The sequence below is a fragment of the Ochotona curzoniae genome, unplaced genomic scaffold (genome assembly GCF_017591425.1).
Source record: "Ochotona curzoniae isolate NIBS_2020 unplaced genomic scaffold, NIBS_Ocur_1.0 scaffold_1852, whole genome shotgun sequence".
Lineage (NCBI taxonomy): Eukaryota > Metazoa > Chordata > Mammalia > Lagomorpha > Ochotonidae > Ochotona > Ochotona curzoniae.
The window spans coordinates 47,667,028-47,679,599 of NW_024467087.1; the positions used below are offsets into that span (position 1 = coordinate 47,667,028).

Genomic DNA, 12,572 nt, shown 5'->3' on the forward strand with positions numbered 1-12,572 from the left:
TTATAAACATCTATGCAAAAAATACTACTACAGTGCTGCTTTACTTATCCTTACATGGGACTCTCCATTGCTCACTTACGTGCTATTACCTTTTGTTTAAAAAACTTTGAAGTAATGGGGCTAATTTTCCTTTACATAAGATATTTATTTTAGGATTGGATTTTACAGACTGTTCCATTTCTTTTGTCACTCGCTGTCTTCTGTTTTACATCAGGGAAGCTTTTAAATATCTTCTGTCTGGGCCCAGTGCCATGGCCTAGTGGCTAAAGTCCTCGCCTTGAATACGCCAGGGTGCAGGTTCTAATCCCGGCAGCTCCACTTCCCATTCAGCCCCCTGCTTGTGGTCTGGGAAAGCAGTGGAGGATGGCCCAAAATCCTTGGGACCTTGCACCCATGTGGGAGACCCGGAAGAGGTTCCTGGCTCCTGGCTTCGGATCAACTCAGCACCGGCCATTGTGGTCACTTGGGGAATGAATCATCGGATGGAGGATATTTCTCTGTCTCTTCTCTCTATATATCTTATTTTGTAATAAAAATAAGTAAATCTTTAAAAAAAAATCTTCCGTCCAATTTTTCTTGCTTCCCAACAGTTTATTTCATGCAATTATCATATGACGCAAGATGATTTTATCCTATGTAGCTTTTAAATAATTATCACACATGAACATGCTCATTCGCCTTATTATAACTACTATTGGAATTAAGAATGATTTTATTAGTTTGGCTTAAATGATTGAGCTTCAAAAATTTTTTGAAAGATTTATTTATTTTTATTGGAAAGTCAGATATACAGAGAGACAGAGAAGATGCTCTCTCCGCTGATTCACTCCTCAAGTGGTCACAATGTCTAGAGTTTCACCAATCAGAATCCTTTTCCAGGTTTCCCACACAGGTGCAGGATCCCGAGGCTTTGAACTGTCCTCAACTGCTTTCCCAGGTCAAAAACAGGGAGCTGGATGGGAAATGGAGCCACCGAGATTAGAACTGGTGCCCATATGGGAGTACTTCAGCCACTAGGATACTGAGCAAGTTGCTCAATTATTTTTTTAAACTGAAACAGAAGTTTTTACTAGGTCATTAAAAAGATAATTCAATAAATTTTTTCTTATTGAACAGTTCATTTTCATTAGAAAAATAATTGTTTATTTTTGAAATTTTAATTCTAAAGCAATTCTGCAGTTTAGAAACTGCAGTTCTGATTTTGCAAAAACATCGGGTAATGAACATCTGCTAATAGTGTAGATTTTGTTTCAAATATACATGCACAATTTTGGATAGTGCTTATTTCCCCAAGTTTTGAGATTTAATTCAATCTTTTTTATTCAAAGCCTGAAAAATATGCTTTTGTACAGCTCAACATGACAAATATGTTTCTGTAACACATATGATGTGCTAATCACCTTCAAGTTTCATAAATGTCTATTTCTACAATTTTTTTTACAACATTGACATTTTAACACAAGTTAATTTGAAGTAATTAATTTTTTTTTACCATGGTGTACTTATGTGCCACGTTCAGGAGCTCAGTACAGCCCTGGGCATCTCCAAATGATCGAATCCCTAAGCAGTTTGAAGGATGGAGCTGCTTTATGAGGAAATTGGAGCAGACCTCAATGACTTGAGTCAGCTGTAGAAGGCAAGCTGCAGCCAGCAAACTTTCAATTGTATCTTCTTTCAATTGCAGTACACCTAGATGATTCAAAAAGTAAAGAATGAGCATACATTTCATAAAATAAGACGCACATGACAGCTGATTGACCTCTAGAAGTTCTCTTTATGGTAAATCTCTGCTTTTTTAGTGAACAGTAGCAATTTTGAGAACTTGTGTTGAGGTTTATATGCATAAATAAATATTTGAGTAAATGTTAATACACTGACTGTTGGTAACTATCTGGATTATCAAAATTAACTACAACACGTGAGAAGTAAATACCATCCTTGCAATGTAAGCAATAATTTCTTTATCAACTTTGGTTGGCCAACATTCAGATCTTATATAACCATTTCATAATGTTTATGTATAAAAGAAAAATCACATTGTATTCTATAGGTAGATAATTTTTTACCCGGGAGTGCTTTTTAAATAAAGGTAGAAAAATAGTTTTGTTATTCATGGAACATTGTGTCACATTGTGCAAGAATGATACAATTGGCCCTACAGGTAACTGTCATTTGTGTTGAATCAAATATTCTAGCATATATAAAGAATACTGTAATTATAAGTCTATTATTTTGGTAAGAAGAACATTGATTTTGCATCTCCATTTTTTATCTATACTTATTATCCAATAAAGATGTCTCTGCTCAAATATTATTCCTGGAATTCACCTCTGGCTTTGTTTTACAAAGAAAAAAGGCTGCAAAGATTTTACAGATGAATTGTTTGCATATTAATTTTCGTTGTTATAAACGAACACATTCTCTTTAAACTGTCTGTAATGAGTTTATAGACATGAGTTCCAAAGTAATTTGTGGTCTCTTTATGTTCATATACTTGTATCATTTGGGGGCAAGTGTTACTGTTGATTTATAATAAACATTGTAAGTTATTTTTTTTAAAAGATATAGCTCTGATTCTGGCCTCGTGACCCAGGTGGTTAAGTTGCCACCTGTGTTGCTGGCATCCCATATGAGTGCTGGTTTGAGCCCTAGCTGCTTCGCTTCTGATACAGCTTCCTGCTAATGCATCTGGGAAAGCACAGGAAGATGGCATAAGTGATTAGATCCCTGCCTCTCACATGTCAGAAATGGGAGGAGAGTTCTTGGCTCCCAGTCTTAGCCTGGCCTAGTCTTGGACTTTGCTGCCATTTGAAAAATAAAATAGTGCATGGGCAATTTCTCTCTCCAATTCTGCTTTCAAGTAAAGGACTCTCTTTTGAATACTGAATCAACCCAGGTGCCTGTGAACCGATGACTGGATAAAGAAAATGTGGTATATAGTATATATACGCATGACAGAATATCACTCACTTAAAAAAGAATGAAATATGATATTGTGCAACATAATGGATTTAACTAGAGACCATTACACTTAGTGAAATAAGCTAGTGCTAAAAAGACAAATATTATGTGTATTCTGTAGCATATGGATATTAATATAGAATACAAAGAAGTATAAGAAGGAAATTGACGTGATTTGAATATTATTTTTAGCAACACACTGTTCTTTCCAGTTTTTTTCTTGATCAACATCCTGCCTAGTGCTGTATTAAACCTGTGATTACAAAGTAAATTAAGAATTTGTTATTTAAAAACGAAGCCAGAATAATAGTCTTACCCACTTTCCTGTAGCCCTTGAGCCTTTGTGTCCTAACTAACCATGTAAAGATTGTCAAAAATAAAGAAATTAAAAAAAAATAAGCTGGTCTATACTTAATGCTTTAGTCGAGTTGTACATAATTTATAAATAATGTTTCAAATAGTAATTTTAAGCTACAGATTATTCAAAGTTTTTACTTCTAAAATACTTTCATATCTGTCTCATACGATTGCATATGCATAAGGAAAACAACACACTTTAGCTGATACTCTCCACTTAGCTCAACCAGTAGACTATATCCTAAAGGAATGCAGTCCATCTGCAGAATTTGTTGTGCTGCTTCTTGCACTAGATTGTGGCAGGATAGCGCTTCTTTCGGCTCACAAGAACCAGAGAAGCATGAACTCTTTTCGTATTTACATATAAGGATTCACCTGCTACAAATATTAACATTTTGCCTGGCTATTAAGAGGAAAACTGAATCACAGGAGTATTTAGATTATAAAGGTCTGGTATACATTGTGAAAACATCTGCATATTATGACTATTCCAATGTGCAAAAGTTTAAAGGCTGTTAATAGCTGGCTACAGGTTTGATCTAGTTAAAGAATAAAAGGGGTGGTCACCCTGCCTAGCATTTAAGACAGCCTTTAGGACCAATGTGTAAATTCCTTATTTGAGTGTCTGAGTGTCAGTTCTGGCTCTAGTTGAGGAAACCAGCTTCCTGTGAACCCTGGGTGGTAGCAGATGATATCTCAAGCAATTTGGTCCTTGACATCCATGACACCAGGATTAACTTTCTGGCTCCCATCCCCAAAAGTGTAGGCATGAAAAGTGAACCAGAAGCTGCAAACAATCGCTCTTTCTCTAGGCCTCCAAAATAAAGAAGCATATATTTAAAAAAAGATAAACAAGCCATCATGCTAGGTTCTCTTAATCCATACACAATTCACAAAACAGATTCATTAGGAAGGGAAGGATGTTTTCCAAGGATTAAAATGTTTTAGCTAGGAAAAATAAAGCCCATAAAATTCTAGAAAAGTAAAAAGAAGACTAGTGATTCAAAAATTCCCCATCTCATTTCCCATTTTAAAAATGTCAACAGAAATTTAAAAAAAAAAAAATTAGAATTGAGGGGATTCCTAAGTCCCATGTCATAGTTCTTAGTTTGAATCTTGGCCCCATTTTCAATTCCATCTTTCTGCTAATGTGTCCCTAGGAGGGTTTTTTTTTTTTTCATCTTTCTTTCTGTCTCTCTGCGTAATGCCTTGTTAGAAGGAAGATGGGAATTGAAATAAGGGAGTGGTGATAAGTTAAATTTTAAAGCACTACTTTGGAGCCAGCTTCCTGATAATATGCTTGTAAAACCACTGGAGGATAGCCTAAGTGCTTAGGTCCCTGGACCTATTTCGGAGACCCAGAAGATGTTCCAGGCTCCTGGCTTCAGCAAGGCCCAGCCCTGGCGATTGCAGCCATATGGGCAACGAACCAGCAGATAGAAGATCTTTCTCTGTGTCTCTACTCACTTGTGGCCACTGAAATGGCATATCAGTTTAATCCTCTGCCTGCCACGCTAGCAGCCCACATGGGCTCAAGTGTAAGTCCCAGCTACTTCACTTCCAACCTAGCTCCCTGCTAATGGCATGGAAAAGCAACAAGGGATGGCCCATGACCTTGGGTCCCTGCATCCATGTGGGAGATGTGGAAGAATCTCCTGGCTCGCAGTTTCAGGCTAGCCTAGCTCTGACTGTTGTAGACATTTGAGGAGGGATCCAGCAGATATAAGGTCTCTCTGCTTGTCTCTCCCTCTCTTTCTCTCTGTAACTCTCTATAGCTCTGACTTTCAAGTAAAGATGAATCTTGTTTTTGAATGAAACACTCCAAAAGGAGGTGCTATCACACACACTATCCTTTTACAAAGTCTTTTCCACAATTGCCTTTTACTTGCCTAATAAAAGAAAATTATATTCCTCACCCATGCAGAAGTTCCCAATGATTACAGAAAAAAATGTCAAAATACTTTTTGGACCCCCAAGCTCATCTACTCATCCTGTTAGCTTTGATAGTGTAGCTAAATAAGACTTTTACTATGCCAGAGGAAGATACTCATTAAACCTCAAGTGTCCAATTGGAAATTTCTCTTCCACTTTTTTTTACTAAAGCAGAAAATATCCACATCATTTCTGAGAACCATGTTTTTATAATTGTATTAAAATATCCCCTTTTCCTCAGGGAAAACTATTTTGTAGCATATTATCTGTCTCAATTTTTTATATTACTGAAAGTGAATCACTCCATCTTTCTGTTTGTTAAAGGAAAATTTCTTCAGTGATCTATCCTTCAGTTGTCACAACTGTAATGTTAATGTGTGCTAGACATATGGAGTGTTCGTGCACGGCAGACACTTACCTGTGTAAGCATATTGCACCAAGGAGTTAAGTGCATGTGGATCTATTCCTTCCATCTTGATCTCTTCTTGTTTAGCTTCAAGAACATCGTTAGTAAACATCGCAGCAAAATAATCAGACACTGCACTGAGAACCAACCTGGAAATAAGAGTGTTTTATAGGATCTTGAATCAGTTCACAATCTTCTTGAAACACAAAATTCATTCGCCAGTTTGAAACAGTGGTGAAGACTCTTCTCTGCATAAAATCTCATAATTAGTGTAGTTGTGTTAGAAACGGCAAAGAGCAGCTTTTCCTTTTAGAATATTTGGCTGTACTTTTTAAAACGGTTTTGGAATATTTCACAGAGTACTTTATTATCTTTACTAATGCTTTGTCAACATAGGAAAATAAAAGCCAACCAGTGTGCTAATTCTACGTTATTCACAGTTGTCCTATCCACCAATTTTTCATCTGCGTAACAAATGCTTACCGATGGGCTGGGATCCGAAGGTGTCCTGCAATAAGTAGCACATCACAAAGTTGTTTCTCTTTCAAGTAGTTCTCCATTCTACGAAGAGTTCGCTGTGCGTGGTTTACAGCGTGGAACTGCTCCTCGGATCTGCAAACATTCATTTCTTCAGAATGTTGTGTTTCTAACCTGAAAGGAAAGTGAGAGTAAGAATATACATTACTACATTGTACTGTAAAGATCATGACACTTCTCTCCTTGTGAGTATGCATGTCCCCGTTGGAAAATTTTAGGCACAACAACTTCTGAAAGAACTATATTAAAGTGAAGTTTTGTTCTCCATTTTAAAAATTTTATATATTTAAAAGCTGTATTCATTTTTTATTGAAAATTTTTTCACAGAAAGGGAAGTGCGCACAGATGGGGAGAGGTCTTCCATCCACTGGCTTATGTTCCAATTGGCTACAACGGCTAGCACTGAGCTGATCCCATGTTGGGAACCAGGAGTTTTTTCCTGGCCTCCCACAGGGATGCACAGACCAAAAGCCTTGTGGCATCCTCTGCTGATTTTGTAGGCCATAAACAGAGAACTATAAAGGGAATGAGCAGCTGGAACACAAACCGGAACCCATTTGGGACGCCAGCACTTGTAGACAAAGGATGATCCTGTTACCCAACTTCGCTGGCCTCACTCCCCCATCATAGTGTACTTTAATTACTGTCTATTCTTGCATTAAAGTGAAATGTCACATTAGTGCTTCTATCTGCAACAATGCCATAAGTATCCACGTTTCACCTGTAGGATAATAATGGTTGTTTGTACAGATGTAAATCTTTTATTCTTACAAGTGCAATGATAATATTAGGCATGAAGCCCTTGCACCTGATTTAAGAGAAGCTAAAAAAATTTGATAATAACCTGAAGCTTCTCCATGGAAATGCTCATTACCTATCAACAGTATTTGGGAAGCATCTCAAGCCTGAGATTCCCATTGCATTTTTGACAGTCTTGTAAAAAGTAATAAATGTATTTCTATCTTTTCTGAGTATTAAAATATGTTACATAGAGACTTACAAATTTGATGGCTAGATGAACATGATTAAGAATTTTTCTTCTACCTTTCTTGTTTCTGTATACTTTAAATGTGCAAATTAAAATTTCTGTGCACATTAAAATTCCATTTAATTTTTTTTTCTTTTCCCAGATATGGCACCATAGGCACAGGGATTTCATCTTCTACCCACACACACTCATACAGTTTTCTCCCTGTATTATCACAATGGTATAGTCCAGCAGCAGCCAGATGTCCACCATTCTGCTATTTAAATATATCGTGACATTGTAAATATAGGCAATGGCAAGAAGTTTAGTATCCTGGTGTCAAGGTGTATTTGACAGTTTCATTGGAGTCCTTCTTCTATGTAAAAAGTTCCTATCACCAGTTAGAATCAGTTTTAAGTTTCTTCACCAAAAATTGAGACTCATTGTTCCTAGATAACATCATTCTTCTTTTTTAAAAAAGTTGTAGAAAGAAAGGGAGAGATGAAGGGACATTCTGTGTGCTGCTCTACTCCGCAGATGGCCACCATGGTCAAGGTTGAGCCAGGCTGAAGCTAGGACCTAGGAGCTGTGTGCTGATCTTCCGCATGGTGGCAGATGCCCAAACACTTGTGCCATCTTATGCTGCTTTCCGCAAGACTTTAGTGAGGATGTAGAGTGGAAGCACAGTAGGCCAGACTCAAACTAGTGCCTTTATCAGATGCTATTTTCACAGACTGTGGCTTTACCTGTTACGCTATTACCCTGTCCTCTTATTCCACCTTCTTAATGCATGTAAGTCATCCATTTATGAATCTTCCTAACCTTTAAACAATCTTTTCTAAATTCAGTCTTAATACTGTATTCATAAGTAATGGTAGCTTAAACCTGCCTCTGTACTGAAGTGACAGGCCCAAAGTTTTGGTGGGTAATCAACTTACACCTTAAGCCAATCAGCTAGCAAGCCTGTTTACAGAAGCAGATAACTGCAGTTAACCACATTCAAAACCTAGTACAATGCCACGGCTCTGGTCCCACCTGTCCTCTTTGAAAATGTATCTGCTCAATGCCATGTAGTGTCATCACTCAGCTGCACCATGCCACATTCCCCACTGAGGTTCTGACACTTGAGTCAAATTATTGACTCAGTCTTATATCCAGAGGTACAATATCTTTTTGGTAGAATCTATTGTTACCTTGATTTCCACCTAGTTAGGAGGTTTAGGACTCAAGCATGGTCAGCAATATTCCACAAGGAATATTGTGGGTTCCTCTGTGGATTATTACACTGCTTTCCCAGGCCATAAGCAAAGACCTAGATGAGAAGTAGAGCAGCTGGGACATGAACAGGCACCCATATGGAATCCCAATGCTTGTAAGGGGACTTAGCCATTGAGCCATCATGAAGTGGTGACCCTCTCTAGAGGGTACAGTTGTGCAGTCTTTTGTGACAGTTATCATCAACAATTACACATAAGAACCATTCCTTCATAACCTCTCAGCTTTAGTCAGTTTGGTTTAGGGTTGACACCAGTGACTCCATTTAGATTTTCATGCCCTCCTGGCAATCAAGATCTACTTCCAAACTCAAAGCTGATCAATCATGTTCACGTTCTATTCGTCCCTTGTTGACAGGTTGGATTTAGCCCAGTTGTTGATCTTGTCTCACGTTGGGAGGGAAATACCTAACAAGGAGTCAGTGTTACATACGCTTTTAAGCCACACTTAGCAACACAGGTGTCAGAAGAAATGAGCCTTAGGCTAACCTCACCTGATGCTTATTGTCATCTAGCAGACATGGGTTACCATCTGAGAGTGCTAGGGCTGCATTACCTTGCTAGCAATTGCACTTATATAGAATTCTGACAAGCAATAGATGAAAAAGTCAAAGATAATATAAACAATATATCAAGTTTTCAACTTTGACTAACAACAGGACAGATTTTTAGACCTGGTTCCCAGGCCTCCCAAAGGTTGGCCAACTCTGGCTAACCATTACCAATGGCAAGACTGATGAGATTAATAATGCTAGGTTGCTGAGGAAGTAACAGTTCATGTGAACAGGAGTACAACTTTAGGAAGGAGGCATTTGCCTGAACATTATAGATAGCCAGAATTAGTACTATTCAGTGTTTACATCTACTGTGGCGCACTTCAAATGGGGAGTTTATACACAGATCTCTGTAGCTTGCACATGAGTGAAAGTCAGTACAATGCTGGTTCCAGGCACAGGGGAGGGACATGCTATTGCAATAGGAAGTAACACATAGCTTTACATAAATAGGTGTACTATAATTTTGCTGCATGATTTGTTAAGTACACATAATCACAGATTGACAACTTCCAAAGACAGAATGCCAACCCAAGGAGACATACATTTGTGAACCACAATGTTCGACAATGTAACAAAGCCAGTTGACGTTCTGTGGTGTGTCCTCCAGGTGTGCTCACTACATTCTTAATCGCTCCAGCCTCAGAATAATCAGGTTTAAGTCGTTTGCTACCAGTGTAACCACCTGATTGTTACTTCCCTGTTCTTACATTTTAGGGCTCATTCAAGGCCTGTTTCCTTGACTTCATGTCTTGGCAATACTTTACATACAATCCAAACAGCCAAATTAGTTGTGACCTTTACCAGAAGATACAGCTTCGTCTTTCACATTCCTCTCACTTTCAGATCTTCCAGAGACCCATCTTGGAAATCTCAAAGTCAAAGGAACCAAACCTACCAAATATGTCAAGAGACTTAAAAACATCTGATCTGTTTTACTTTGAATCTGTCCCAAGTTTAGACAAAAATGAATCTCAGAGTAAGAAAAAATGAAACTCAGAACAAAACACAATTAAGAGCAAATCTCACAGACACCAGCAGCCGCCACATTCACACAACCCAGATCCAACACAGTGCGCCGCGGCAACGTCTCCTGTAGACCTCCGAATCAAGAAGCTGTGCTGAGTCCTGCCTTCTTAGAGTCCCAGACGAGAACTAAGAACAAAGAGACGGCAATGAATCCACTATTGGTAAATTCACCTGTGACAGGCCAGCCAGCTGAATCCTCCTAAATTCAGCGTGAGTGCTGTGAGCCAGGAAGCTGGGATCAGCTGCTGAGGCCATGTTAAGAGGTCATTCAGTGGCCTCCTCAGACTGCCAAGCTAGGTTTGGCCACTGCCTTCTGACTGGGGACCTCTATCTTGCCGGTGTCTCCAAAATGTTGCAGAGAGTGAGAGGTAACACCAGACACAATTGTAGAATGTAAGGAGTCTTTATTAGCCAACCTTGGGCAATGGCAGCTCCGTCAACAACTCTACCACTTGGCTGAAGTCAGGGTTGTTTCTGTTAAGTCAGGGGTTTTTAAGCTTCCACTGACACGCAGCAGCCAGATTTTCCCATCAACTCAGGTGGTGCGCATTACAAATCAATCAACTAAGTGGCACCTTAGGCCAATCAGCTAGCAAGCATTTTCATAGGAGCAGATAGCTGAGGTTAGCCATATTAGAACCAAGTACTATGCCAGAAAGCTGATCCATTCCTGTCTTCTTCTTTTTTTTTTTAAGATTTATTTTATTGTAATTGCACAGTCAGATATACAGAGAGGAGGAGAGACAGAGAAGAAGATCTTCCATGCCCTGATTCACTCCCCAAGTGGCTGCAATAGTCAGAGCTGAGCTGACTCAAAGCTAGGAGCCAGGAGCTTCTTCCAGGTCTCCCAAGCAGATGCAGGGTCCCAAGGCTTTGGGCTGTCCTCCACTGCCTTCCCAGGCCACAAACAAGGAGCTGGATGGAAAGCAGAGTTGCCGGGATTAGAACCGTTGCCCATATGGGATCCTGGCACATGCTAAGTGAGGATTTTAGCCACTATGCTACCACGCTGCCACTCCCTGCCCCCGTTTTCTTTTAAAATATCACATTAAAAAAAATCACATCTGCTGACTGTCATGGCTGCACCTGGCTGCACAGTGGCCTCTGTACCTAATACATAGAAGCCTAGTTTGATGTGCCACTAAACTCTAGAACTATTTCTCTGAAATAAGCTACTAAATTTAACCTGTTTTTTCCTTAGCACAAGGTATGGATAGCTTAAAATTTGCCCAGCATCCTCCAGATGATCTATTGTGCAATTGCTTAGAAAAGAATCAATCATTTTTCATCATAAACTGGAAAACATGTATTTAGCTGCATTTACCCTAAAAGTTCCCTGCTCTAGTACCAGTTGAACTAACATGAGCTGAGCCAGCACTTTAATATCTTAACTATCCACATGCCCCATGTACTAGAGACCAGCAGTTTCTAAAGGTAGAATCTCGGAAATTGTAGCCAGGAAATAGCTTCATTCTCAGGATTTTCTTTAGCCTACTTTGAATAAGAACACAAAAAAGAGTGTCTTTAATTTTCAACTAATATATAACATCTTTATCTTGGCATAAAAATGAACTGTGTATTTTAAATACATTTCAAAATTAAAATGCAGACTTACAGAATCTTAAAATCCTATTGCTATGAATTTCAAGTACAGTCTTTAGATTTCAGAGGACATAGGCTATTCTATCTTATGCCACTTAATGAAACAAGAAATTTAAACACAGAAAACTAAACAGATCATCATATATCAAGCAACATATAATAAGCACATTAAAAACTATGACATAGGAAAAAATAAGCTACTGTTAACATTTAAAGAGAATATAATGAGACAAAGAAGCCAAGCACTACCGCCATTAACAGCAATACTAGTCCACCGATCTCTAACATAATCTTAGTACCCAGAGCTCATAATTACAGTTCTCTAGTCTGTATTGTAGATATTGTAATGGTAGGTCAGAGATTTTCATGGAAACCATTACATATTTTTTTTTTATCATATGATACCTACCACTTGCCTCTGGCAAACACTGCTAATTCCCACTTGTATGAGTTTTAGTATCCCTAACACCTCAGATGAGTGAAATCATATGGCTATGGATGGCTTGTTTCATATATTGTGGCTTCAAGGTTCATTTATGTTTTAGCTTGTGCCAGAAATCCCTTCCTTTTAAAAGCTAAATGAAGATTTCTCATTGTACTTATAGACTGTACAATATTTATCTTTTCATCCATTTGCATTACTTGGGATGCATCCAGCCTTTGGCTATTGTGCATAATATTATTATTATTAATGTCAGTGTACAAGTATCTGTTCGAGTCCCTGGTTTCAATCTTGAGGGGCATATATGCAGAAGTGGGATAGCTGAGTCATTAAATTCTACTTTCAAATCTTGAAAAGCTGTCATATTGTTTTTCCACACTGATGGCATTTTTTCCGATTCAGCAAATAAGTGAAAGGGTGTAATTTCTGTACAGTCTTAGTTATAATTTATTTATATAAAACATTGCAGCGAGAGGTCTGTTGTTTCACTGTCCAAATGGCTGCAATGATC

General features: G+C 38.4%; 1 protein-coding gene across 1 annotated transcript in view; it reads right to left on the reverse strand.

Annotated features, from left to right (window-relative positions):
• The window catches only part of KLHL4 (kelch like family member 4), an 84,895-nt gene that overhangs the window by 31,663 nt on the left and 40,660 nt on the right, over positions 1-12,572 (reverse strand). Inside the window, exons 2-4 of the mRNA XM_040999580.1 lie at positions 6,140-6,307; positions 5,669-5,805; positions 1,493-1,689 (exon numbers count right to left, since the gene is read on the reverse strand). Coding sequence (XP_040855514.1) covers positions 1,493-1,689; positions 5,669-5,805; positions 6,140-6,307 — 502 coding nt within the window. The remainder of the gene's footprint in view (positions 1-1,492; positions 1,690-5,668; positions 5,806-6,139; positions 6,308-12,572) is intronic.